General features: G+C 44.1%; 1 protein-coding gene across 10 annotated transcripts in view; it reads left to right on the top strand.

The window, feature by feature from the left end:
* AGAP1 (ArfGAP with GTPase domain, ankyrin repeat and PH domain 1) overlaps positions 1-25,210 on the top strand; it is a 320,146-nt gene that overhangs the window by 293,287 nt on the left and 1,649 nt on the right. For all 10 annotated transcript variants that reach the window (XM_062642581.1, XM_062642573.1, XM_062642604.1 and 7 more), the window contains one exon: positions 24,856-25,111. In XM_062642581.1, coding sequence (XP_062498565.1) covers positions 24,856-25,111 — 256 coding nt within the window. The remainder of the gene's footprint in view (positions 1-24,855; positions 25,112-25,210) is intronic.

The raw sequence follows: 25,210 nt of genomic DNA, 5'->3' as shown, positions 1-25,210 counted from the left end.
GAGAGAAGAGCCAAAGAAGTCCTCACTGCTTTTGTCTCCTTCTCATTTCCTCTGATGTCTGTCATGCGTTGGACTATCCATACATCCATTTGTTGTTCATCCTTTTGAAGAGGACAGAGGAGACCAGTGTGTTATGGCCTTGTTTTGATAACCTGCTCGCTAAGATACCTCCTAGATAAGACACCAGGATCCTTCCTCAAACTCAGATGAAGATCAGAGTTGTGAGCCAGAGGCAATGGTCAAGCTTTGGATACTGAACTAAAGATTAAAAGAAGGGAAGAGCCTTCAAGGGACCTTGAAAGAGGAGGCAGATAGCTTTGTTTTCAACAACAGAGGGAAGAGGCAGTCAGCAGCCACTCTATGCCATTTTCTTACAGTTCCAGTGACATTTGGTCATCTTATAAGTCAGAGTTGTTTGTGGTCACTCTGCCTCTTGAGGTTTCTCAGTAAGACAGGTGATAGAGACTAAAATGTTTATCTTGGAGGTACAATCACCTGAAGATGCCTTGATTCTGCTGAGATGCTCAACAAGTTTTGGTTCTGCTTTTGTGTGCATTTGGCTGTCACACACTGAAAAGCACAAGAGTTAAGCTGAAATTCCCTAAAAAGAAGCTGATGGGCTGTTACACTTCAGGAAATGTAGGTTTGGAGTTCAGGACCCAAGCAAGGGGTTTTATGGTGCTTATTTTGGTGAAATACCTGAATTAGCAGTACAGTGCAGTGCAGCTTTACAGAGTCAGAACTCTGAGATGGGCAAGCACAACACAGATGAGTATTTAAACCTAAAAAACCCCACACCAGCACTAGAAATTTGACAAAGCTCATGTGCTCCTTATTTTCAGGCCTTAGCATCTATCAGATCAGTTGGATTTTTTACTGGGAGGACAACAGATACTTCTGTGACTCCAGGAGCAACTCCTGGTTCAGAAACACAGGAATGATTAAGCCTCTGGAGGGGACTACACTGACATTAGCTGGGCTTACTTGAACCCATTTTCATATTTACACTGATACTAAGTTCCTTGCCACCGCTCAGTGTGTTTGTGCATGCACGTATCTGCTCCTCCACAGCACCTGAGGAATAAATATGGAGAGTTTCATGTTAAATATGTCAAGCTAAGAGCAACTGAAGGATGAAGTTTACTCTAGAAGGCATAAGGCTCATCTATGAGATGCTCATTAAGAGTTCAGAAAGTACTGCACATTGAGAGCTTCGTTCTGCTGAGGTATTCGACAGATCTGCTTAACTGCAAGGGAAATAGCCAGCACTTTAACAAATATTTATTCTTATATAGAAAGAAAACTTACATAAAACATTGTCTTTTTATTTGAAACTTTCCTGTGTACTCGGTGTTTAACCTGTTCTTCTAACTTCTCCTGCGTAAGGTCATGGTTTAACTAAGCATGTAATTCAGGTTGGTTTCTTTATGTGGCATAAGAGCAGTTGCTGTAAAGCCAGTTTCTTCCTGGTTTGTGCTACTGAAGCTTAATTATATCAGTTATTTTTAACACCTCTACATGCATTTTCTGCTGTTAAGAGATACATGAACCAGTTGTGGTGTATTATGAGATCAGGCTGTTACTGGTTACACTGAGAGGGAGGAAGGGTGATCCTCATGTTTCCTTTTTCCTGGGCTTAATTCAGACAGGATGCTCTGGGAAGGTTGTGTTGCATGGGCATCGAGCTCATGGTAGCTGTCACTAGTGGTGACGGTAGTTGTGTTCCTTCATTCTCCCGCATTGTTTTTGACCATTTCAGCTGGTTTTAGTGGTTATTTGGATGGCAGCAGGGAAAAGAATGTGCCTAAAACCAGCGGTGATGAGGTTTAACACTACTTGAAAGAAAGGCAATACCTTGCCGTGCTGCTGGTGGCTTTGCTGGCCAGTGACACTAGGCACAGAAGCAACAGCATGCCTTTGCTTTAGTCGTGGCTACAGAACCTGCAGGGCTCCATAACAGTAACTGTGACCAACTTTCAGTTGTGATTTTTTTCCCCCTTTGTTTAAGACTGAGCTTTGTTTCTGGCTCTGCAGGAAGCTGGTAGCCTCTGGCAAGGGACTGGGGAGATAAGACTTCAGTAAGATAACTAAATGAAAAGGGCAGCAGTGAAAAGATGGTGCTGGCTTTTGACTGGACTGAAACTTGATATACACATCAGCCCAAAAGCAGTGTACCCACGGCTCTCAAATATTATCCGTTTGTCAGAGGCAATGCACTGCCTGCTGGATTTTTAGATGTGCAGGGCCTGGTAGGGGAGCCAGCAGCAAACCCCTGAAAGGAAAGAGTGACCGGAAGAAATAAGACCACCATCACTCCAGCTTTAAAGTAATTAAATAGCAGGCTAAAATGTGTTGAGGTGAGCGCAGGTGACGAATGGGAGCCTTTAGAGGGGAGGAATTAGAGTGAGATAAAATGCCTCGCTGTGCCTATTAACTAAATTGTGCAGACAGTGCAAAGTCCTGTTGCTGGAGCACTTTTTGTGCGGGTCTGCAGAGACGTACGGTAGTGAGAAGAAGCCATCCCTTAATAATTGGTAAGCCTCAAAAGGTATGGATAGGATAAGCTTCAAAAAGTCTTCATGCTGAACAGATGATTATGTCATGGCCTAGAAATCTCCCAGCTAACTTTTCTTTTTCCCCAAAAGATTTAAATTTTCCTGGTTTCATCCAGGTCAGAATTTCCAAGTGATGTTTTTAATGTATTTTCACTTCTCTACAGCGCCAGCTGGACTTGGGAGACCAAGTGCACTCACAATTAAATCACAGCCTCAGTTAACAGCTTTAAGACTCCTCCACAAGTGGAAAGAATAGGCTTGTGTCACTTATGTACTAAAACTGAAGGAGATCTTCAGCCTCCGGCTTGATATATATCTAGAAGTTGACTTTTTCCCTTTCTCAAGAAGCAGAAATCTGCAGCTCTAATCCTTGGCCAATTGCATGCATATGCTCCTGTCTGAGCCCTTCCTGACCAGATCTGCTTTGGCCACTTCCACCGCTGAGACCGGCCATAAATAGATACCTGAGATTACTTGGATTGGCCTGTTGCATTAAGGCAAAAAAAAAAAAGAAAGGGATAAGCAGCTACAGAAATCAAAGTAATTTGATTGGACTCCTGTTGAGGAGAAATAGAAGCTTTAATGGATTTAAATTATTATTGCAGTTGCAATTTTTAGAAGTAGAATCACAGAATCAACCAGGTTGGAAAAGCCCTTTAAGCTCATCCAGTCCAACCATTCCCCAGCACTGCCAAGGCCACCACTAACCCATGGCACTGAGGCCTCGTCTCCACGGTGTGTGAGCACTTGCAGGGACGGTGACTCCAGCCCTGCCCTGGGCAGCCTGTTCCAATGCCTGAGCACCCTGTGGGGAAGGAATTGTTCCTCAGCTCCATCTAAACCTGCCCTGGTGCAGCTTGAGGCCATTTCCTCTTGTGCCATCCCTTGTTCCCTGGGAGCAGAGACCAAATGCACCTCACTGCAGTCTTCTTTCAGGTGGTTGTAGAGAGCGGAGCAATCACAACTGCAGTTGTGGTTGGTATAGGTGCACCCAGCCATGAACACCATCACTGGTGGGAGAGTATTGGTGTAGGTCAGTGCTTGCTTTCTCTGGCATTTTTTGGGAGAAGACAAGGATTTACTGGTGTGCCCATGCAGTGTGCACACTGCAGATAACCCATGGGCTCCAGGAAATTCCCAGTTCTCTGCCTGTGCATGGGATGACTGTCATTCAATCCTAGAATGGTTTGGATTGGAAGGGGCCTTAAATCTCATCTAGTTCTATGGGCAGGGTCACCTTCCACTAAAGCAGGTTGCTCCAAGCCCTATCCATCTATGTGTAGCTGGAATTCTCTTTTTGTGTAGCTGGATGTGGGTTTTCCTTCATGGAGGCAGGCTGTAAAATACTACTGAGTTCGCATGTTAAAGAGCCAGGGGTGAAAAAAAGAGGTGTGGAAGGGAGAACATCCCATACCTTGAAATGTGAGTGGGGTAGGGAGCTGTGCAGAGACAACTCACTTTATACTTGTCAGAGTTTTACTTCATACTTGCTTTATACTTTCAAGCCAACCTCATTGTGTGGCTTATTGCTTTAGGGCAAGTTAATTAAAGCCAACAGAGGATTTAAAATTGGGGAAGGGGAACATTTCTTAATTATGTGATGGAATTTCTTTCTGATTCATGGGCTTTCAAAACCCAGTCTGTGCGAAGCCCCTTGCCTGTAGCTGATCAGACCTGAGACCAGCACAGCTGCAGGTAGCTGGCACACAGGTTTGATGGCGTCTCCATGGAACATACTGGGAGGCTGCTTAAAGGTCCTGCCAAAGGTCCCTTTGAAATGCCAAGTATCTGGTTTGTGTGAGTGATGGCAGTTCTGTTACAAATAAGTCACTGGTATTTTGAATTAAGGACATAGTGTGTTTTACAAGGGGCCTTGGGGTGTTTGTGGGGCTTGTGGAGGAGCAGATGAGGCTCTAGGAATGCACAAAATGTGCACAGAAAAACATGAGATGAAATGAGAGAAGAGTGTCCAGAAAGTCACTCTTCTGATCACATTTTGGGACTTGTGAATTTAGTATATGTCCAAATCCAGTGTTTTAGTTGGCATTTGTTAATGGAGCCAGACAGCTCATTTAATCATAGGATTATAGAATGGTTTGGGTTGGAAGGGACCTTAAAGCTCATCCAGTTCCATCCCCCTGCCATGGGCAGGGACACCTTCCACTACAGCAGCTTGCTCCAAGCCCCATCCAACCTGGCCTTGAACACTGCCAAGGATGGAGCATTCACAACTTCCTTGGTCATCCTGTTCCAGTGTGTCAGCACATATATTGGTTATCAGTGTATGGGTTAAAATGTGCAATAAGAGTGGAGAGCGCATGAGGCGTCCTGGTATAAATTTTACTATGGTCTTCAGAAGGGATGTTTCTGTAGTGCAAAGAAAATACCCTTCAGAAAAGGACCAACATCAACCCAGCCTACACGGAAGGCCTTCAGGGTAAAGCAAAAGATAGTGCAGACAGCTCAGGAGTAATAAAGTAGTAAAAAAAACCCTGAAACTGGTTTTATTTTATTTGAGATACATAACTTGGGATAAACAGAGCTTCTTGACTTACAGAAAGGGGCAGGATGCACCAGAGCAAGAACAGGACTGTGTGTTTCTGAGGAGGGAAATGGGATGCAGTGCCTGGCTCCTCTACAGGGAAACTGGCTAAGTCTCCAGTTAATCATGAGACTAATTTGTCAAGCAGTATTTAGTGGGCAGGGTAGCTTGTAAATTTGGATGCACCTATTTTCTCTGACAGCAATTAATACCTGTGATGTTTGCTAATGTACTTGGAGAAGTCTTCTCATGGTGCTTACAATTGGTCTGGGCTCTTCTCAGTCAAAAAGGAATGACAAAGCAGAGCAGGACTTTTGCACTTGCAATCAATGTAGTGCTGTTGTTTTCATGCATATTGAGGAGTTGTAATTTGCTTTTACATGGGCCGGTTGGTACCGCTCAGTGCAAGACAGCAGACTTGGTAAGGTGGGTTGGATCGCAAAAGTAGGTGCTCATATCTAAGGTGTCCCTGCCTGTGTCGGGGGTTGAATTAGATAACCTTTAAAGTCCCTTCCAAACCAAACCATTCCATGATTCTATGATCTACGTGAGTGTATTGGTCTGGAGCAGAAGGCACTAGTTTGGTTCATGAGATGGTCCATACAAGCTGGTTTCTCTTTGAAGAAGCCCACTTGGCAGCTCCACATGTGCTCCACACTCTACTTGAAGGGGCCAACCCATGGTGCTTTGAACCTCTTGTGTAGTTGGGAATGTTTAATTCAAAGGAAGAGACTTGTTCAGTTCAAAGTAACGCCCCTGGATCATTAATATAGAGGGTCCTTGGCACCAGCTGCTCCAGCTTGCACATCTGCTTCTATTGCACCTCTCTGCTGTTGTAGGGAAAGCCTTTTCCACAAAAAGCAGGAGATTGTATTGCTGCCTGGCCCAAACCCAGCATTCAGCTCTCAGTTGAAGTGCTTGCTTCCAGGTTTCCTCAGGGGGTTCAGTGTGATCTGGGGGCCTTTTGCTAATGTCTGATTCTTACTGGCCTCAGAGTATTTGGTTCTGGGTTTATAATGGAATCTTGACAGTACAGTTTCCTCTCAGGCATGTGTATTTCCCAACTGTGTATTTATCAAGCAGAGCAACATAATGTATAAAATGCATAAAATGGGAAATGCTCTTTTAGATAGGTCTGTAGTGCCGTTTCACTATTAAACACTCAGGAAAACTAGTTCCACTGCTTAAAAAAAATAAGGAAAAACCTGGAATATGAGGTTTTAATCAGGAGTACATTGGGTAGCAGATTGCAAAGCGTGTAAATAAAGCTTAGCTCCTTTGTGGGGGCATCTCGAGCCTCAGTTAAAAACGTGAGCTTTCTTTAAGCCAGAACTACATCAGCAGCATAAGTGGGGTAAGACTCACAGTAATTCAGCTTGATGCAGGGATCAGAATGGGTGCATGTCAAGACCATAACTTTCCATACAAGAAAGGGAGTTTGGGAGAAGTGGTAAGAAAGATTTTGAGTCTTCAGTGAGCATCTTCAGGAGGAGATGCTGAAGGGGTTAATGAAATGATGATAATCATGGGGATGGAGGCGCTTGTAGGCATTTGGAGGTGACGCACTACTTGTGAAAAGGGGGTCTTGTAATTCAAGCAAGTGCTCCTAGGAGGAGGGGATGTAATTGAGAGGAGGTGTTTGGACCGGTTACCTTAAGCTGTACAGTCATCTCCCAGGCAAAGCAATGAATCCCATCCATGAGTAAATACATGACAGGGAGCAAGGCAAGGGACCTAATGATCTAGGTGGCCTTTACTTTATAGGATCTCTGACAAGGAATCTGGCAGCATTCAGCAGCTAGAGCAGATTACTTAAATATTTCATCCTGTTCCATGTTGAGTCCTCGATCACTCCAGAAATCAACTGAAATCAAGCTCTAATTCCAGTGCTTTTTCCTCCCATGTCCCCTGCTCCCCTCTTGCATCCGCTGCGTGTCCATTTCTGTAAGTTTTCCCTGCAGAACAAACCTATCATTTTTCACCACAGGATATTTACAGCTTCAATCAGTGCCAAATTCAATTGGCTTCTGATCTCATCGCTGGAAGTTATAGATGCAGATATTATTTGCACTGTGGTTAATTATGGAGCAATCAAACTTTGGCTTTTCCACTGTAATTTCCTCTGCCAGCTAATTTAATTAATCACCCCCAGCTCAGCTCTTCCAGCTGCGACCGGCAGGGTCATTAATTAGACATGTGGTGGTAGCTCATAGACCAGTTCCTGTTAAGGGGCTGCTGCCCACTTGATCTCTAAGGGAGCAATAGCTTTTCTCAAAGCATCCAGACAGGATTCAAGGGGGCTGCCAGGTTATTGTATTCCTCAGAAGCGATTCCCAAAACATGGACTGCAAGCAAACAGCGGGATTACTGGGACTGGCCATGGTTCGGCAAGGCAGGGCTGGGATCCATGCATTCCCCACCAAGATGTGATTTAGGGTCTGACCCGGCAATTCTTTATGGTGCATCTTGTCTGTTCCAGGAGCTAAAAGAAGCCTCTCAAAAACGTGATAGACCTTATCTTAATAGGCCTTGATAGACCAACTTGAATTGCCAGGTCACATCAATAATAGGAACCTTTTTTTCCACTATAAAAGCCATATAAGGTAACCAGCTGGGTCTGCCACATTTTTTGGATTTCAGAATAATCAGGAATTATTTCTTTTTGAGGGTCCAGCCTTTTCCAGTAGAGAGAATTGATTCATTTACTTACCACTTAAGTATCTCATCCTGAACATAAGCAGCAAAGGACAAGTAATTTGGGACATGTGATGGCCCAACCTAATAGCCCTGGAAAGTCAAGTATTTTTCAGGGAAGACAACAGATCCTTCCTTAGTCCTTGCTCTTGCATGGTCTGTTTTGATAGTCAGCAATAATATCAGTCATTGGGTTCTGCTCTGCACCTGAAATATAAAAGCATCCTCCAGAGCCACTGTGTTCTCAGCCTGCAAATACAGCTGTAAGCATTCTTCATTACCAGGATCATCTTTACCCTCCTTGGAGCACCAGCAAAGCCACTGGTGTTGCCATCAGAGCACACACTGGATGTTGAAGTAAGCTAGAAAAGCTGAAAATCACCAGTATAGTTGTAGCTCTCAGGCAGCATTTTCAACAGCATATGACAGCTAGCTAGTTCCACTGCACTTGGATATCAAACTTGTTGCAGCGCTGTCATTTCTAATCAATGCATCTGTCTGCCAGCAGTAGATCACTGATGGATTAGTTGGAGTCTCCCCTACTTCTTTTCAGACTAGACAAACTCCACTCAAAACAACTGTTTTAATCATCTGGGGTCACAAAGCCTCCTTTCAGCCTCCTCTGTCCAAAACATCCATCAACCCTACCTAGAAATTAGGAAACTGAAGATAAAACAATCAGTTCTCTTCACCACTGTAACTGTGCCGTTTTTCATAGCAAAACAGCACTGTGGGATCTGGCGAAGCTCCCTTTTCTGAAGGAGAAGGTGCTTCTGACACAGCCCTCCCTTCAAATGCATCTTACCCTTCACCGGTGGCTTCTTTTCTTCCTTCTGTGTCGTAAGATTCCCTTAGTCTGAGCTGTTTTGGGAGGATGCTTTCAATACAGAGTCCCTTCCTTGCTTGCAGTCAGTGAGAGCTTTGGGGATCTTCACAAAGATGCAGTTCAGCAACAGTTTCAGAGTGGGGAGGTCACATCTGGAAGCTTCTATCACCACACAAGAAGATTGTTGACATGTTATTGCCATCAAAGCCCTGAATAAGAGTGTTTGGTAATGGATAAGAAGCCAGCCTGTCTCTTTAGAGAAGCTCTACACGTTGCTTTGGAGCAGAAGTTACTACATTTACTAGACATCAGTGCTTACAAACTTCAGCAGGGGGCAGCCAGATCACCATGCTAAGAGCACTCCTTTTGGATAACCTTTCTCAGCTTGAAGTTGATAGTCTCATAGCTGGAAATGCTGCCACTGAAGGAGCAGGTCCCCTACGGATCTTGTATCTTCACCTTAAAAAGGTACTGTTAAATAATTTGCCAACCAGAAGTAGATCAACACCAGCATTAACTAGAACACTATGAAAACCAGTTCCTCGGCGAAGAGAAGCAGCATCTGCAATTCCTAAAATAACCATCAGTGTTCTATAGGCAAGCTGGGAAATTTGCTTTTGCTCTGCATAAATGAGAATTGCACTTGGTCTTGATCAGCAGCTTGCAGTCACCCTGTGCTGCTGCTACTGCACCTACTCATGTCACTTGGCTTTGGTTTATTTGAGCAATAAACACCTTAAATCTCCCCAGAACCATTGCCCATCTTCTATGGAGACTCATCATAGTCCTGCCGGGCATTCATTAAGCTTCCAAAGAACCACCACATTAAGTATTCCTCTGCTCCTTATCACTCAAACAGTTTACTTAGAACTTTACTTTCTCCTCCTGAAATAATCAAAATGTGATATTCCACAGATTGCAGAAAACTGTCACTGCTGTATTCTGTGCTAATCCATCACATGAAACAGGCATCATTTGGGCATCAGAGGAGCATTAAATGTTTAAATAAGCAGGAGCCAGTCAATGAGAGAGTCCATTAACGGCTCCAGATGATAGGGCAGCAGAATGTTTGGATCACAGGTATGCTGGGAATCGCAGAGACCTTACAGAGCAATGGGGCATCTACATTCTGCAGCAGGTACAAGGTTTTCTGTGTTCTTCATGCTGTTGCTCAAATATTCAAAAGGAATGCATAAGACAGCAGAATGGCATGAGGTGGTTTTAGCTTAAGGCACAGTATGAAGCTTATTCAGCTCTTTGTAAAAGACAGTCCATGAGACAGAGACTTCATCACTTTCTTATAGCCTTGTTTTCTACTGTACAAGCTAGTAATAGCTTTCAGTGTAGCTTGTCCATTAATGATGAGAGAGGGGGAAAACGTCATTTTCAACCTGTAGGCATGAGCAGAACATCCTCATTTGCCATCTTCAGTTCTTGAAATAACTGCTCTGATAGTAAATGCAATGGGCAGGCCCCACATGATGGGACTGTCCAGTGTAGACATGTGTGTAAGATATTTCACTAGTTCTTGAGAAGTGCTGAGGGACTTGAGTCCACCTTAAATGATGAAAGGTGATGAGGAGACTTCTCTCAGTCACTTCTCAGGGGTGGAGGAATAACTGTCTTCTCATGAGTATTAGGATCCTCTTGTGATCTGACAAAGCATCAGCAAAATAGATGTTGAGTTGTGCTGGAGCAAGGATATGACCTATGCGTACTCACAGCTCTCAGTTCTTTCCTCTCCTGTTCGAGCCAAGTTGCATTTTAAACCGATTTCTCCTCCTAGTAGTAATGATGTTTTATACTATTTCCCTTCATTTGCTGTTGTAAGGCGAGCTCTTCATTTTCGAGGGAAATAAGTACTACGTGGAGTTCTGCAGGGTATTTTGCTCTAATCCAGGGGCACATCTTCTCTTCACAATAAAAAGACCAATTGTAATTAGAGTGTAAGGCTTCTTTTAAAAGGGTGACTGGCAAGGGGAAGTTAGTAAGACTAATTATCAGCCACTGAAAACAGCAAATCAAGCTGTCCATACCAATATCCCAGAGGAAGGAAGGTGCCCCAGGAGCCGTGGAGAGGGGTTAGATTAGAGCTGCCCGTGCGTGAGCCCTCTGAGCTGCAGAAGGTGCTGATTGTAGTTGTCAGGTTTGTTGCTGTTAGAAGCTATCCTGCTATAAATACAGCCCAGCCACCCTCATCTTAAAAAAGCTCCTTAAACCTTCCTTTTCTCCCCTTGCGCCGCTTCAGAAACACACTGGCTGACAGTCCAAATGTTTGAAATAATTGGATTCTGCATTCTAATTCATCTGTAAAGTATTCGTTGATTAAATTAGCCTAATAGATATTATTTCTTACATGACTGCATAATTTCATCCTGATTGGATCACTATGGCACTAACGAGTCCCCCCATTTACTATTGACTTGAGAATCACAGAAGGCTAGAGATAACTATCATCTTGTTTCCATTTTATTCTTTCCCAGGCTAGAACTTAAACTGATTTATACTACAAAAGCCCTACAGCTGATGCTCAGGTACAGTTATATTTTAGTCTTTGAGACCAGTGTTAGGGGGGAAAAAAATTTGGTTTATATCATCTCGAGCCCTCTTTTATTTACTCAGTGGGTTGTTCTGAAGCAGAAAGATTAACTGACCATTTAAATCCCTTTGGGGGGAAATGGAAATATTTTTAAATAAAAGACATTTTATTATCCCATCAAAACAGATAGGCACATTGCAAATGAACCTCATAAGGACTGCACACACTCAGGGAAATGAAAATCCTCCTTTAAGGATAATGTTTCAATGAAAGCAGTTTTAGCCTCTATTAGGGAGATTTTTTTTCTTTGAGCTGCAATTTGAGTGTAACCAAGAGAAAGGAAGAAGAAAACAAAATTGTTTTTAGTTTCACACTAAATGGAAGCAGATCCTTTTCTCCTAAGTAAGAAGGAGCTACCTTGGAGTCCCGCTCATCTGCCCTAAGGATGATGGATTCATGCAACCAACTGCCCAACCCAAGCAGACCTTCTGCAGAGGGTTTTTGTTGGGAAGGGGTTAACAGCACAATTGGCTCCTTCCCCTGCCCCAGTGGCTGGAAACAGCTGGTGGGTTTTGTATAGGGCCGCTGAACTGAGCAGTCAAAAGGAGGTTTTGGCAAACATTCGGCCTGCCTGGGACAAGAAGAGGTGGGTCAACTCAGGAAACCGTTTTCATGAGCAAACGGGGGGGAACAATGCTGGCTCAGCAGGAACAGAAGGGAGACCCGCTCCCACTGAATAGCTCCCCAAAAAAAAAACCCAGCTCAAAAGGAAGAAGGTCCATTCGCTTCTGGGAATCCAATAAATTGTTTCAGGAAGTGGAAGTCTGTGCAAGCTAATGGAGCCATGATTGACGGGTGGTTCTCATTACGGCGCCCATCAGGGGACAAAGTGAATTCCAATGTTATTTAAGAGGTTAAGTAGAAATAAGATGCAGGTGACAGCCCAAGGCTTGAGGCATCGTGCACCGCTCTTCCTGAGGTTTCTTTTGTGAAGAGGCTCTGCAAAATCTGAAATGAGTGAAGCAGGGGCAAGTAGAATTTGGTCCTACCATGACTAAAGATGAGTTTACCTGAGTGCACAGGAGAGGGAACGGGGAGGTGAAGGTTGCTTTGGTAATCCCTGCATTAGGGAGGTCTTGTTCCTTCAGTCTGCCTTCCAGCATGGGCTGCCGTATCCTGGTGCTCTTGGGCATCTCAGTGCACAAGGAGGAGAGCAAAGCACTGTGAAAGTCTATGGTGGTTTGTTCTTCATGGCGCAAGCTCAGAAGTTCCCACAACCTGTTTCCTGAGCCCCAACAAGAGCACTCCGTCACACTCGGAGCCAAAACAACTACAGTTATAGGACATTTGTCTGCTACTTGTGCTCTGAGGTCTGAACCTAGCTTGAGAAGGAAAAGGAAAATGCATTATCAGTGACTCAGCTTGGCTTGTGTTCCTGACCAGGAGGCATCTTTGTATTGCCGTAGGTTACATAGCTGAAACAAGTCTTGTTTCTGGCCTTGCTCGGCAGAAAATAAAGGCAAACTTGCTTTGCAAAGCATCCAAAATGCAGTGTGGCTTGCACAGACTGTAAGATGTGATTTAAGCTGTAACCAGAGGTTTAAGGTAGATCTGGATGTATGCTGAAGATGCTAAACCATACAGACTATATATTTTTCCCCACTTCTGTATTGTTGCTTTTTCTGAATGCCCAAATAAGCAGTATTGGCTGTCTTAGCACTTGTGGATGTCATGGGGTGGGAAGCTGAAGGATCTGCTCTTGAGTCACGGTATTGATAGAATATTGCATGGTGCGTGGTCAGATACGAGGATGTAATTTAACCAGGAAGTTCACGGCTGGCTTGTGAATGACAGTGAAACTCCCAAGTATGATGTGTGTAATAAATCTGGTTCAATGTAGAATTAATGTGATACTCAAAATGACTATTTACCATTTGAAGTTCAGACATGACTGTGTGCGAGAAGTAAATAGCAGTGCACAAGGCGTTGGGGAAGGACACTTAGAGGGGAGAGGAAAAATACCTGCTTGCATTGTCTCACAAGTGCATTCCCAAGTAATGCTAATGAGAATTGCACTTTAAATGCAGGATTGATTTGTGATGAGATCAGCTCTAAAGAGTACATTTGTGGAATGATAACCTGATTGGTGCTGCTGCCTCTTGAAGGGTTGAAGGGGTCTAATTGGCATATAACGCACTATAAATTTATTAGCAGCTTCTGCTTTCTCATTGGCAGGCCTTCTCCTGCTAACCACCAGGAAATTACCAATTTTCAGGAGTTAGTCACTCAAGTCGCACTGCGTCTGGGTTTTAAAAGGAAGCCTCCGTCGCCACTCACATAAATCCTGGCTTAGAGCTTGTACATCAACAGCCTGCTGGAGACCGGTCACTTGTGTAGCGGACAACTTGAACACTGTGTGTTTACTATGCAACTTCTACCCTCCTTGGCTTGCTCTCCTTCCCACCTCCTCGCTGCAGACCCAAGTTGCACAAAGACCGCTAGGAGGTAACTAATCAGTTTGGCAGCCCTTGGGCTGCAGCTGCCACAAACCAGAAATTACAGTTTGTTGGCAGTTCGCATTCAGGGCTTTGATGGTACTTATTGATACATTCAGCCCTGGGGCATATCAGCCAGGAGAGGACATACCCGCTATTCCTGGTTTCTTTTCGGGAGCACAATAGAAATATTCAGGAGCCGATGTAATTATTTCAGTGATTTTGCTTTTAAGGTGGAGTCACAAATTAGAAAATAATATTCGCATGTTTCTCCTAATTGGTAACAGATTAAGGGTGGTTTATCTTTTTTAAATCATTTCCAAATGTGTCCTGAAGAGGGATTTGCAGGGAAGTAGCTGGAAAAAGAGAGGGCACTTACGCGCTGAGAGCGTTCGGCCAAGAGGCTTTAATTCTGGCACACTGCTTTTCAACCCCTGCACACCTCTCTCCAGAGGTGCTCTCCAAGCAGAGCTTGCTGTCACTTTTGGAAGTGTCTCTGGTGTGGATTTTCTTTGCTGTCAGGTTTTATGTGGGTTTCCCACTGTTAAGCACCAACCGTATGGCTTGTAAATCATAAAAGCCTAAAGGTTTACAAGTGATTAATCAGCAGAGGTGTGCAATTAGAAAGGCCTCAGCAGTACTTGAGCACTCGGGTGTCTTTTGAAAGCTGAGTCCATTTCTAATCTCACCTTTTGGGACACATTTGGCCAATTCCAGTGTTGCATGTCCCGTTGTTGAAAATACACAGGAAAAAACAGCATTAAGGTTTCATTTCTTAGGTACAGATTTCTGTGGGTGTTTAACTGCTGAGGAGTTCTCAAGTCTTTTTTCAGTCTTAGTTGCTCAAGTTAATTCTTCATCTTTGCTCTTTCAGACATGTGAGCTGGCCTATACTAACAGCCTTTTATTACCATTTGTGGCTTTAGAAAGGCACCAAACCCCTGCAACCCACTGAAACTGAGGTAGAGGGAAATCCCATCATTTGCTGAACAGAGAGAATACTTCAGGAGATGTAACTTGGCACAACAGGCATCGTGTTTACTAAATAAAAGTGGTCATTAAAAATGGAAAAGTATGATGATTTTTGTATAGTCCTTAGCCTCAGGGAGATGTTCGAGGCAGCCAGAGTAGCTCTGGTGAAGCCACCACTAGAGGTGGCGTAAGTGGAACACGCAAAGATGTGTTGGTGAAGAAGGGAAGATGTGTTGGAGAGGAAGAGGAGGGCATGGGATGTATTGGAATCACTGATGAGGAGATGTTGGAAGAGGAAGGCGGCAGATGGGAGAGGTCCCTGTAGCATCTGAAGAACAAGGGTCATAGGAGTGCTGCCTGCAGGGATGGTCTGACTACTTTCCAGCCCTCTAGACCTTCAGCTGCAAACGTGCCTGCCTTCCACTACTGACTTGTGCAGCACAAGCATTTGTTTTATTTGCTTGCTGCTCCAAATGTGTTTTTCTTCACAGTCTGCTCAAATACAATGTTTATTACTTGTGGGTTTTTATGTCTTACATAAATTCAGTGTAATGTTGGGGTTTTTTTTCCCCAAAAACTCCAAGAAGTACTATCTTATTGCTTGTGCTGGAATTAAGGTATTAAAGCCCCCTGAAAGGGCTTTTGTTTTTCTTTGCAAACCAAACTGTGGGAGTTATTGGTAACAGAGGATCAAAATTGTCAAGAAAATTTTGGAAGGTCTTTGTGAAGCATTGTAATTAGACTGCCCTCTTCCAGTTCCTGATTGTCACATAAAGATTGAGTTCCCCTTCTGCAGCCCACAGCATGTTTTTTCATTTTGGATCATTGAAGCCGTCTTTGTGTACTAAAGCAAGCTCTCGTTTGAGATCTCTTTAATGTCTCTGCTGCAAGTTTGTCAGCCCTTTGGGTAGAGTGGAGGGTCTCCCCCCCCCCCATCTCATTATTTATAAGGCATTGGTGCACTCATAGTTATGCTGCTTCTCCACTTTACAGCATTACAAGCCGAGGAAAAGCTCCATTTCTCTTCTCTCATCTGTTTATGATGTGATACGTTCCAAAGCAGATCACATCAGCGACTGTTATGGTATCCTTAATGCGCTGTGATAGTCGCATCACGGGAGGAGCCACATCGCTGATGTACATCCCTGTTATATGCCACATTACTCAGGCTCGGTGGGAACCTCACTTGGCTACCTCGCTCCGTCTCTCACCTGGCACAGATTATTGAGATTTATGCATTGAAATATTTGTATGTCACTCCCTCCTCCCCTGAACGCTGTACAAGAGCTTCCTCTAATAAGAATATGGAAGCAGAAGCCCAGTTTGGGTTGGAAATAGCTAGATTTTTAGGCATGAATAACCAAGATAACAGATTACCTTGAATTCCAAAAAGCCTTTCCTAACAGTTGATTTTTAGTAGCATTCAGAACTGGTCAAAATGGCTGCCATGTTTTGTGGGAAAATGGAATTTTTTTGCCAAATTTTGTGGGAAAATGGAATTTTCATACTTTTTCCCTTAAAAAAAAGGAAAAAAAAACTGGAACGATTTCTTGAGCTATATTTAAAATACTGTTGCATTAAGCATTGCCTTCCTGTAGGAGAAAATTAGTGTTAACAAATTGCAAATTAATGGAATCTTCTAACCTGAGTGACTGTATATCAAATTGTAAATTGAAATTTCCAGTCTGTGTTTAGGTACTGGCACAATGCAATTTGATTTATACACTTAAGACATCAGGTTAAGTATGGTTACACATGAATAATGAAAGGCATTAGATACTTGTTTGCAATTATGATTCTCTGCATATATATGTATTACTGTAAACAAGCAAGAAGTGAATATACTCCTTGGGTTTAGCATGCCCAGGCAACTGTTGTAGAGCAGCTATTGGCTTTTCTAGGTAATACTTGTAGTATGCCCAAGTGTTGAGGTTGACCACCCAAGAAATTGAAGCAGTCCATGTATATATCTAGAACCACACAGTGATAACTTATTAGCTTATTTTTGGTAGCCAGCACAATGGTATGTTTTGGTTTAAATTCTACATGGATGTTCGTAGGCTTGTACATCAAATATCTAGGTAAAAGGAATTGGATCAGGAAATGAATAGTGTTTTGGTCAGCGGAGGGTGCGTGCAAAGGAGTGATCATTCATGGCTGTTGTATTCCAGATTCTCATAAGGTCTCTCCTTGCACATCCTACCAGAAACCCATCTTCCTTCACTGTTCGCAGTGCTTTTTAAGTTGTTTTCACCAAGCTAAGTGTTTCAGATCCTGAGAGCTCACCATTGTCAGTGGTTTTTTCCTCCTGAATGTTGCTGGCAATGCTCTTAGAAAAATTCTGGGGCTTTCAGGGTTAGTAGAAAAGTACAATTTGTGGCATTCTTCAAGCTTTTTGTTAAATCTTTAGGGACTGTTTTCATTTCACACAGTTGCATGGAACAAAAATGCTAGGATTTCTGTTGAGAAAAGACCTAACCAGCTTGCAGGGCTTACAGTTGTCACACAGTCTTTATTCTCAACTTAATAAGCCTTTTCTTAGCATCGGCAGCATTCCTTGCCATTTTATGTCGCAAAGCTTTTGCTTAACTTTATATGGAGGAAACCTCAGGTGTAATATATTTCTTTGCGTACACCTTAAAAATGATTAGATTGAGTGTCTTGCAATGAAAACATAACTTTGCTGCAATTTGATGTGCTGTATCAGAGCCCACAGTTGCAGGGTATTTATCTAAAGAGCCTGAAGTCAGTAAACCTTGATGTCTTGGCCAGGCTGGTAATTAATGTTGTGCAGTGATAAATCCTGCAGCTGTCTTAATGCCTGAGGGAGAACTGCTGCTTACCCTGTGGCATCACTGGAAGGCTAGCCTACAAGTGCAGAAGTAGCAGCTATTTTGGAGGGGGATGCTGTCAGAAGAGAGGGCAAAGAAAGTAGAGAAGCTCCGCTGAATCTGAATTATGGTACTGGTAAGTGTCGTGCAGGACATGATTAATTTGAGAAGCACATTCAGCTCTGCACATGTGAGCAGTCTCTGTCTGTCATGCACAGTAGGGCTTTTTGTTTTACCTTTAAACACACAGCTATTAAAGGAAAACTGGGAAATGCATTAGTGAAGCTAACGGTAGAGAAGCTCCTGACCTGTGGGCTGAAGAAAACAGCTCCCCAGCAGTGTGAGGGCCTTTAGGCATGCTTCTGATGGGAAGCCACCTGTCTTTTGGGACTGATGATTTGGTTTGGTTGCTTGAATAGGTCTGATGGTAGGAGAAGTAACTTGAGTTTGGCATGTTTTTATGGCACTGAATTGTCCCTCTCTGCCTGTCTTCACTGGTGGACAAAACTGCAGTTTAACAGCGGTGTGAACGCAGTCCTCAGCCACATAACTTCCCCAAGTGTAGCCAAATTATTTCCAAGCTGGGTTGCTATGCTGGACAGCCTTGGTCCAGAGTCCAAGACAAGACATGGGCTGTCTTATCTGTGGCTCTCCTATAGAGCTGGTCTTCGTCCATCAGGGATGTTTAACTTGTAAGAAGTAATAAGCTTAATAGGTTGACTTTATTTAATTATTAATGATCCCTTTCTGTCCTTCCAGCTCATAAAACACCCTGTAGGTTGGCAAAACACTCATAATATTGATCAGGAGCCAGAGAGATATTTATTTCCTCTTTGCCCTGGCGCACATAAATCCTGGTCCCTTTCCTCGGCAGGTGGGATTTACAGTGGGCTGTTTCTTAAAAGCTTTTCGTAATTAAGGAATAAATACCCATCAGTCTTTGTTTGCTGTCTGGAGTCCTCTTGTTTGCCAGGGACCTATATATCCCCGGTGGGCTTGTGCTCCTTCCCCCTTAGCAACGCAGCCAGGGAGAGAAAGCATGCATGCTAGGAAGCAGTCAACTGCTAAGCACTTGCTTTGCAATAGAGTGGGGTCTTCTCCTGCAGAGAGAGGAAGCCCCTGTGTTTTCTCAGCATATTGTTCCCGGCTCCTCTTCCATGCCTCTCCTCCCAGTTCCTGCTTTGCTTGGGGCAGGAAGACACTTTGGAAATTCCTTGCTGCTAGCCCTTTCTTCTCGCCTTCTCTTCTTTTCCCCCCTTTGCTAGTTGCAATTAAAAACATCATGGACTTTCCCCAACATTTCAATCCCTTCATCTTGTGTTCCCCATCCCTGCCCCCACCCCCAGTGTTTCTCTTTTACCCATCCCAACATTGCATTGCTGACTCTATGCAAAGCCATGCAGTTTATGGGATGCACCCTATGGTCGTCGCAAAGGGGGTTGTTTAAACATGTAACCCTGGCACAACCGGCTGCCTGGGGCTGGTCATTGGGTGATGCAGCTTCTTCCATGCTGGACCACAAAGGTAATGACACATTATGGGACTCTCCGGCAGGTTGGGAGGTACGGGGTTAGATTTACTTCCTTTTCTTGGAAGAGACACATTAAACTTGTCAGCCGGCCAACAGGAGGGAAACGCGGTAGTGCTCTTGCTGAGCTGGCCAGGTTGCTACTGTGTTACATGGTTGTACTTCAGTGAGCAACCAGCAGTGGCAATACACAGGCACAGCAATGCGACGGAGACCATTTAGAGGCCTCCTCAGTGACAGAATTCTTTTCTTTAGCAAGAGTGAAGAAAAGATAAAAGATTTCAAGAGGTTTTTAGTGTTGTCAGAGGTGTGTGGGTGATAAAACCTCACTTCAAAATGCCTGTGCCAAGCGTGCTCTGTATTTCTGGTGGCGAGAAATCAATGCTCTGCCGTGGTTAAATGCCTGCTGTCCGTTGCGTTAGTAATGCTACCTTGTAGAATTTCACTGCACCTTTTAACAAATGGGAGTCATTTTAGATAACAAGCAAGTGGCACAACATTTTGTGTCATCCTTGTTATCACTTCGGTAAGAACAAGGTAAGAGCAAGGCTGCTCTTGCACTGGAGCTGCTGTATTCTGATGGCAAGTTCTCAGGCTCTTCATCTGCATGCTGTTCCCTACACAATTGGTTCTGAGGCACCATATGACATGGCTTTTATTTCCTCCCTACACATCCTTTTCCTGTTTGCGTTTCATTGCTCTCCACCAAGTATATGTGAGGTACAAATGAAGGCAGAGGTGAATGGGAGAAAGGAGGAGTAGGATGGAGAGTTGAGACCAGCAGTGTATCCTGCTCAGATTTGTTGGGTGTAAAGCTGCAGGTGGGAGAGCCACACAGTGCACTCTGTGGGGCTGAGGTGTGTAGGACATGGGCTCCTAAATGAACATCTCTGGTGCAAATCCACAAGGGACGAATGCAGTGAAGCCCCTTGAGTGAAGCTGTGCTCTAAGCAAATCTGCTCTTCGTGTTCTCTCAGGCTACCCAGTTAGCCCTCCCCCTTACAGTGCCCAGTATTCATGCTTCCAGATAATAATGATGTGATGTGGCTGGCAGTGTAATTTAAATAATTGGACATTATCTTGAGAAGCAAGCACCTAATTAGATCAAAATAAACTGAGAACTGAAATTTTCATCTGTTTCTAGTAACCCTTTACCTATGTACAGCATCACTGCCATGGCAGAGGTTTCATTGTTCGCACCACTGTGTGTACGTTAGAATTCACTGGTGATGCTCCTGCGTGAGCAAAGAGCTTGGTGGTACTTTTTTTTGGCCAAGGTTTGGTGGCTTAGTCCTCTCCTGGTACCACAGGGTATTTTGGAGTCTTACTCTGTTGCATCTGGCCCTTGCATGAGCACTGAGGTTTGAAGTTTGTATCAGCAGTCTGGGTTTGAACAGATAGCTTCAGAGATAAAAGGCTCAAGGAAAGTCTGATCTTCTGTTATTTTTTTGTTTCTCTTTTACCTCCTAGGTAGAGTTTATAATCCATTAATTTTTTTGTATATCTGCAATGAGAATATAGCAGTTAGGGTGATCCCTGCAAAAAAGTCATTTTAATACAGATGAGGAGGAGGCAGCTCACACATTCTCCAGCATTACATAGCATTGAAGCGATCTGAGCACATGATGTTGCCTTCCCAGTACATTGGCTTTAGTCTGGTCCTGAGGAAAGGACTCCACTGGACTTCAAAAGTTCAGTAAAAGAGCCTTGGTTTGGCTTTGACAGCTACAACTGAAAAGCTCTGGAATTGAAGGGGTCATTTAGAGCAGAAGTTCCCAGGACTGCAGCGAAGGGAAGAAAATGGGGGACATATTTACAAGCTGATGTATGTTTCCTTTATTTTTAGGGATTGGTTCAGTGTCTTTCTGATGGGTTGCTCTTGCCCACATTTCCTCGTACTCTTATTCAGTTGATTTATTTAAAGGTATGTCAGCGCTGGCTGAAATGAAACACTGTGCCTCCTCTTCCTGCTTATTGCTGACCGCTCCAATAATTCATTTTTTAGCTCATTAGCTAACAGGGGATGTGAACAGTGGTCCTCCAGGGAACTGCAGTGAGGTTAAGTGATCTACTGCTGACAACTCTGCTCTTGGACTGGCCTTCCTCCGGGGAAATGAAACCTCAACCAAGACAAGCTGTGGATCCCAGAAGTGAAATTGGGGCATCAGAGCAACAGTTACAGTATTGATGTCATGTTGTCGGCATTGCTGAGGTGATGTGAGCAGCAGAGCTGAAGTTGTCTTCCAGGGAAGTCCCCAGGACTTCCCATTCAAAATGAAATGGTTTGCGCACAGAGATGTAGGGAGGGTGTTCATAGATGTTGACTTTCTAGATACTCATAGAAAACCAGTCTTTCTGCATTTTGGCTGTTCCATGAGGCATGGGCAAGTGTATTTTGCCTCTTGCCTCTATGATAAAGTTACTTTTTCTACCAGAAAACCCAAATGATGTATCTTTCTTGTGCCCAGCTTGGACTGTTGAGCAAGACCTCCATCTGATGTAGTAGCACTGTCAGTGACACGCTGCCCCCAGATGTCTGAAGCTCTTAAAACACCTTTATTTTTGTCTGTAGTGTTTGCTACCAAGACTGAAGTGGCTCAGATGGTGAATTTGCCAATCTATCCAAATCTATTTGCCAATCCACCCAAAGATGGATTTAGATTGGCAAAGGGTGAATTCACCCTTAATTCATAAGGGTGAATTATTTTTAGCCCGATGGGTCTATGACACTTCAGGCCATCAGGGCAGAGATACAACATATAGATGGGTTCATGATCAAAAGGTGGACTCAACAATAGGCACTATTGCCCAGGTTATTCATGAGTGTGAAACATGTGCTGCAATTGAAGAAGTCAAGCAGTTAAAGCCTCTTTGGTATGGAGGACGATGGTTGAAGTACAAATATGGGGAGGCCTGGCAGATTGATTAGATCACACTCCCACCAACCCGCCAAGGCAAGCGCCATGTGCTTACCGTGGAGGAAGCAACAACCGGATGGCTGGAAACATACGCTGTGCCCCATGCCACTGCCCAGAACACTATCCTGGCCCTTGAGAAACAGATTTTGTGGCGACACGGCACCCCAGAGAGAATTGGGTCAGACAAAGAGACTCGTTTCTGAAACAGATTTTTAGCAGAAAATCCAAATGAAGTTATCTTTCTTGTGCCCAGCTGGTACTGATGAGCAGGACCTTGATCTGTCTCAACAGCTGATGTCAGTGACACTCTGCCCCCAGATGTCTGAGGCTCTTAAAACACCTTTATTTTTGTCTGTAGCGTTTGCTGTGTTCCCACCACATGAGACTCCAGAAGTAAAATTGGACCTTAATGAATCGAGTCTTTTGGGGCCCTGCAGGAAACTGAATTGAGGTGAAATAACACATGCAGAGGTTGAATTTCTAGGCGAGTGTAGCCCAGTGGCACGGCCTGCAGGGTCCTGCTCTGACCAGCCACACCAGTGAGCATCTTCTGAGGGGCCCAGTGTCTTCTTAGCTGGTCCCCAGCTCTGCATCAGATTTCCTCCGGTTAAGGGATGAATCCTGCCTGGAGCATACAGTCATCATTAATGCAGAGCTGTTACGGGTTACTTGATCATGCTGCAGGAGAGTGTCTTAAGAAAGGACCATTTGCATCCTCTCCGTCACTAATGCAAGTAGCAGCACATTCCTTTTCTCTTTAGGTTTATTTTTAAGGGTGTTCTCTGTTCTTTTGGCAGACTTTTGAGGCAGTAGGATAAACCTGAGCAGGATTGGGTTGTTGGTATCTATCCTGCTCTCTTGCAGCCTTCCAAGAGCAGCAGCATTGCCTTTGGATTGCTCCCCTGCAACACATGGCAAATGTCAGTGGATCTGTAAATCAGTAACCTGAAGTTCTGCAAGCCTCTGCCTGGCATTTATTGTCTTTATTTTGGTACATATCATGGAGTCACTATTTTAGTTGCATGTAAATTCTGATTAGGAGTGGGAGACTTGTATAAAACAGCTTGTTCTCTAAACAGGAAGGGACTTCAAGCCGTGGCAATCACAGCAGCCAGTGCTCTGACAGGAGCCAAAAGTTACTATCACTCAAAAGATGCTCTGGAGAAGATGAAGGGAAGATTGCACTAGGCTAAAGAGGGAAGATTGACTAGGCTAAAACAGTTGTATTAGTTATGTGTCTGAGGTATATTTTGCTTTTAGGATGTATGGATGTCTGAGAAGTAAATTACCTAGGTCCTGACGTGTGCCACTGTTGTAGAACAGCACAGGTTGAATCACTTCAGTTTCCAGTCTGGCATGTTTTAAACGTGTAGTTGGATATATCGGTTATACTGTCAATCCCTCTGTCCGTGTTTAAAAAACATAGATGAGATATTTGCTAAGCATTCTTGAAGATACTCTAGGTGAATACGGGAAGCAGAACTGTTGCAGTGGTGCAAGAAGACCCATTTTGTCAGAAATAATTGCATGTTACTGTATCCTTTTCATGGCATAAAGTTCTGGTTCTGGTTTGATTTTTTTACCTTAAAACAAAATATAAAGGACATTAATTAAAGATGCAATAGTAACAGAAGTCTTTTTCTTCCTCCTCTCCATCTGGAATACCTGAAATGATACTCTCATTATCAGAGCCTGCCATAAAAGGTTAATTTGCAGCTCCCCAAATGTTTGGAGTGGGTTTTTTGTGTCTTTTAGCTTGCAGGAGGCATTCAAAGGTTTGATTTAAACGAAGCACTCTTTGTGTTCATTTTGTGTTTGCGCTTTGTTTCTGGTGGGGAGGGGGAGAGCCCTGGACCTGTTTGTAGGGTAAATTGTAGTCGGGGTAGAGAAGCTCATGCTTTGGGAAGCTGTGCCTGAAAGCATCCAGGCAGGTCAAAGCAAGGTCACTCCACATGTACCAGGAAATGATGCAAAACTAATCCAGATTTGCTGTTGGAAGGATCTGTTTACCTAAGTATTTAAAAACAGATTAGGGCTAACCTGACACTAGATTACTGGGAGTAGTGTAAACAGGGCTGAAAGGCATAAACAGAGCTTTGCCTTTTGTACTCCAGGAGAGAGAATCTGTCACCAGTAACAAGTTGCCTGGTTGAGGTGATGTATGTGGTTCTCACAGGCTGAACAGATTACCTGAGGTGCCTCTAAATGGGACTTTGTCTAGGGCTTGATCTCTTAGATCATATAATTGTATGGTAATTTTTTTAATGGAGAGTTGAGGGACTTGTTTGTAGTCCTTGTTCTCCTGTAATCTAATAGGAGGCAGAAAGCTTTTGGTAGTTCTTTGACCTACCAGAAGGAAATGATGCTTCAAAGTACAGGTTTGGGGGTTTGCGTTTTGGAAAAACAGAGGAAGCATCCATATGCCTTTTGCATTGGAACTTGTAGAAGGAAAACACACCCCTGCAAGCAAGGCTGTGTCTTTCAAGGCTTGCCTTCCTGTCTGAAACGCAGGCTCAAGGTGCTTGGTTACTTCTGGTCTTAGATACAGAAATCAGTGTGTTTTCTGTGACGTATTTTGCAGCAGAACCTTAACATGCAGCCACGCTGCCTGGCTGGTCTTTGCTCTTCATGACAGTGAGGGCTCTTGCACTGCAGGGCTTTTTAAGACCTACTGGATGTTGTGATCTTACCACCCCATAGACATGGCATCAAGCAAGGGGGATCTTGGGCACTGCAGTAATACGGCTCAGTACTGATGAGATGGGTGACACAAACATTGCTGCACGTCTAGGTTTGGATGAACTGTTTCTGTGAGGGCTTTCTTGCCAAATATTTTAAGGGGGGATAATCTCCTGGTTGGTTAACTGCTGTTTGCTAGTGTGCTGGTACCTGAACTGCCACCATTTAGAGGCAACGAAGGTAGCTCAGAGTGACCTTCTCCTTTGGCTTCTCCAGGGAAGAGAAAGAGCTCTGGATACGTGCAAAATATGAGCAGAAGCTCTTCCTTGCCCCGCTGCAGTGCCTGGAGCTTTCTCTGGGCCAGCATCTCCTGAGGGCTACAGCCGAGGAGGACTTGCGGACAGTCATCCTGCTCCTGGCCCATGGGACGCGGGAAGAGGTGAACGAGACCTGCGGAGATGGTGATGGGCGCACTGCCCTCCACTTGGCATGCAGGAAAGGAAACGTGGTGCTAGTGCAGCTCTTGATTTGGGTAAGTACTTGGTGTCCAGGGGAGGGAGCTGGCTGGTTGGGTTTTTGCTTAGCCGTGTCCCTCGGCAGGACCTAAGGCTTTAACCTGCCAGAGAGTAGA

Source organism: Pezoporus occidentalis, unplaced genomic scaffold, assembly GCF_034315485.1.
Source record: "Pezoporus occidentalis ecotype Australia unplaced genomic scaffold, CSIRO_AGI_Poc_V1 ctg118, whole genome shotgun sequence".
Taxonomy (NCBI): Eukaryota; Metazoa; Chordata; class Aves; order Psittaciformes; family Psittacidae; genus Pezoporus; species Pezoporus occidentalis.
The sequence above is the reverse complement of the archived record's forward strand: the minus strand, read 5'-3'. Positions and strand labels throughout refer to the sequence as shown.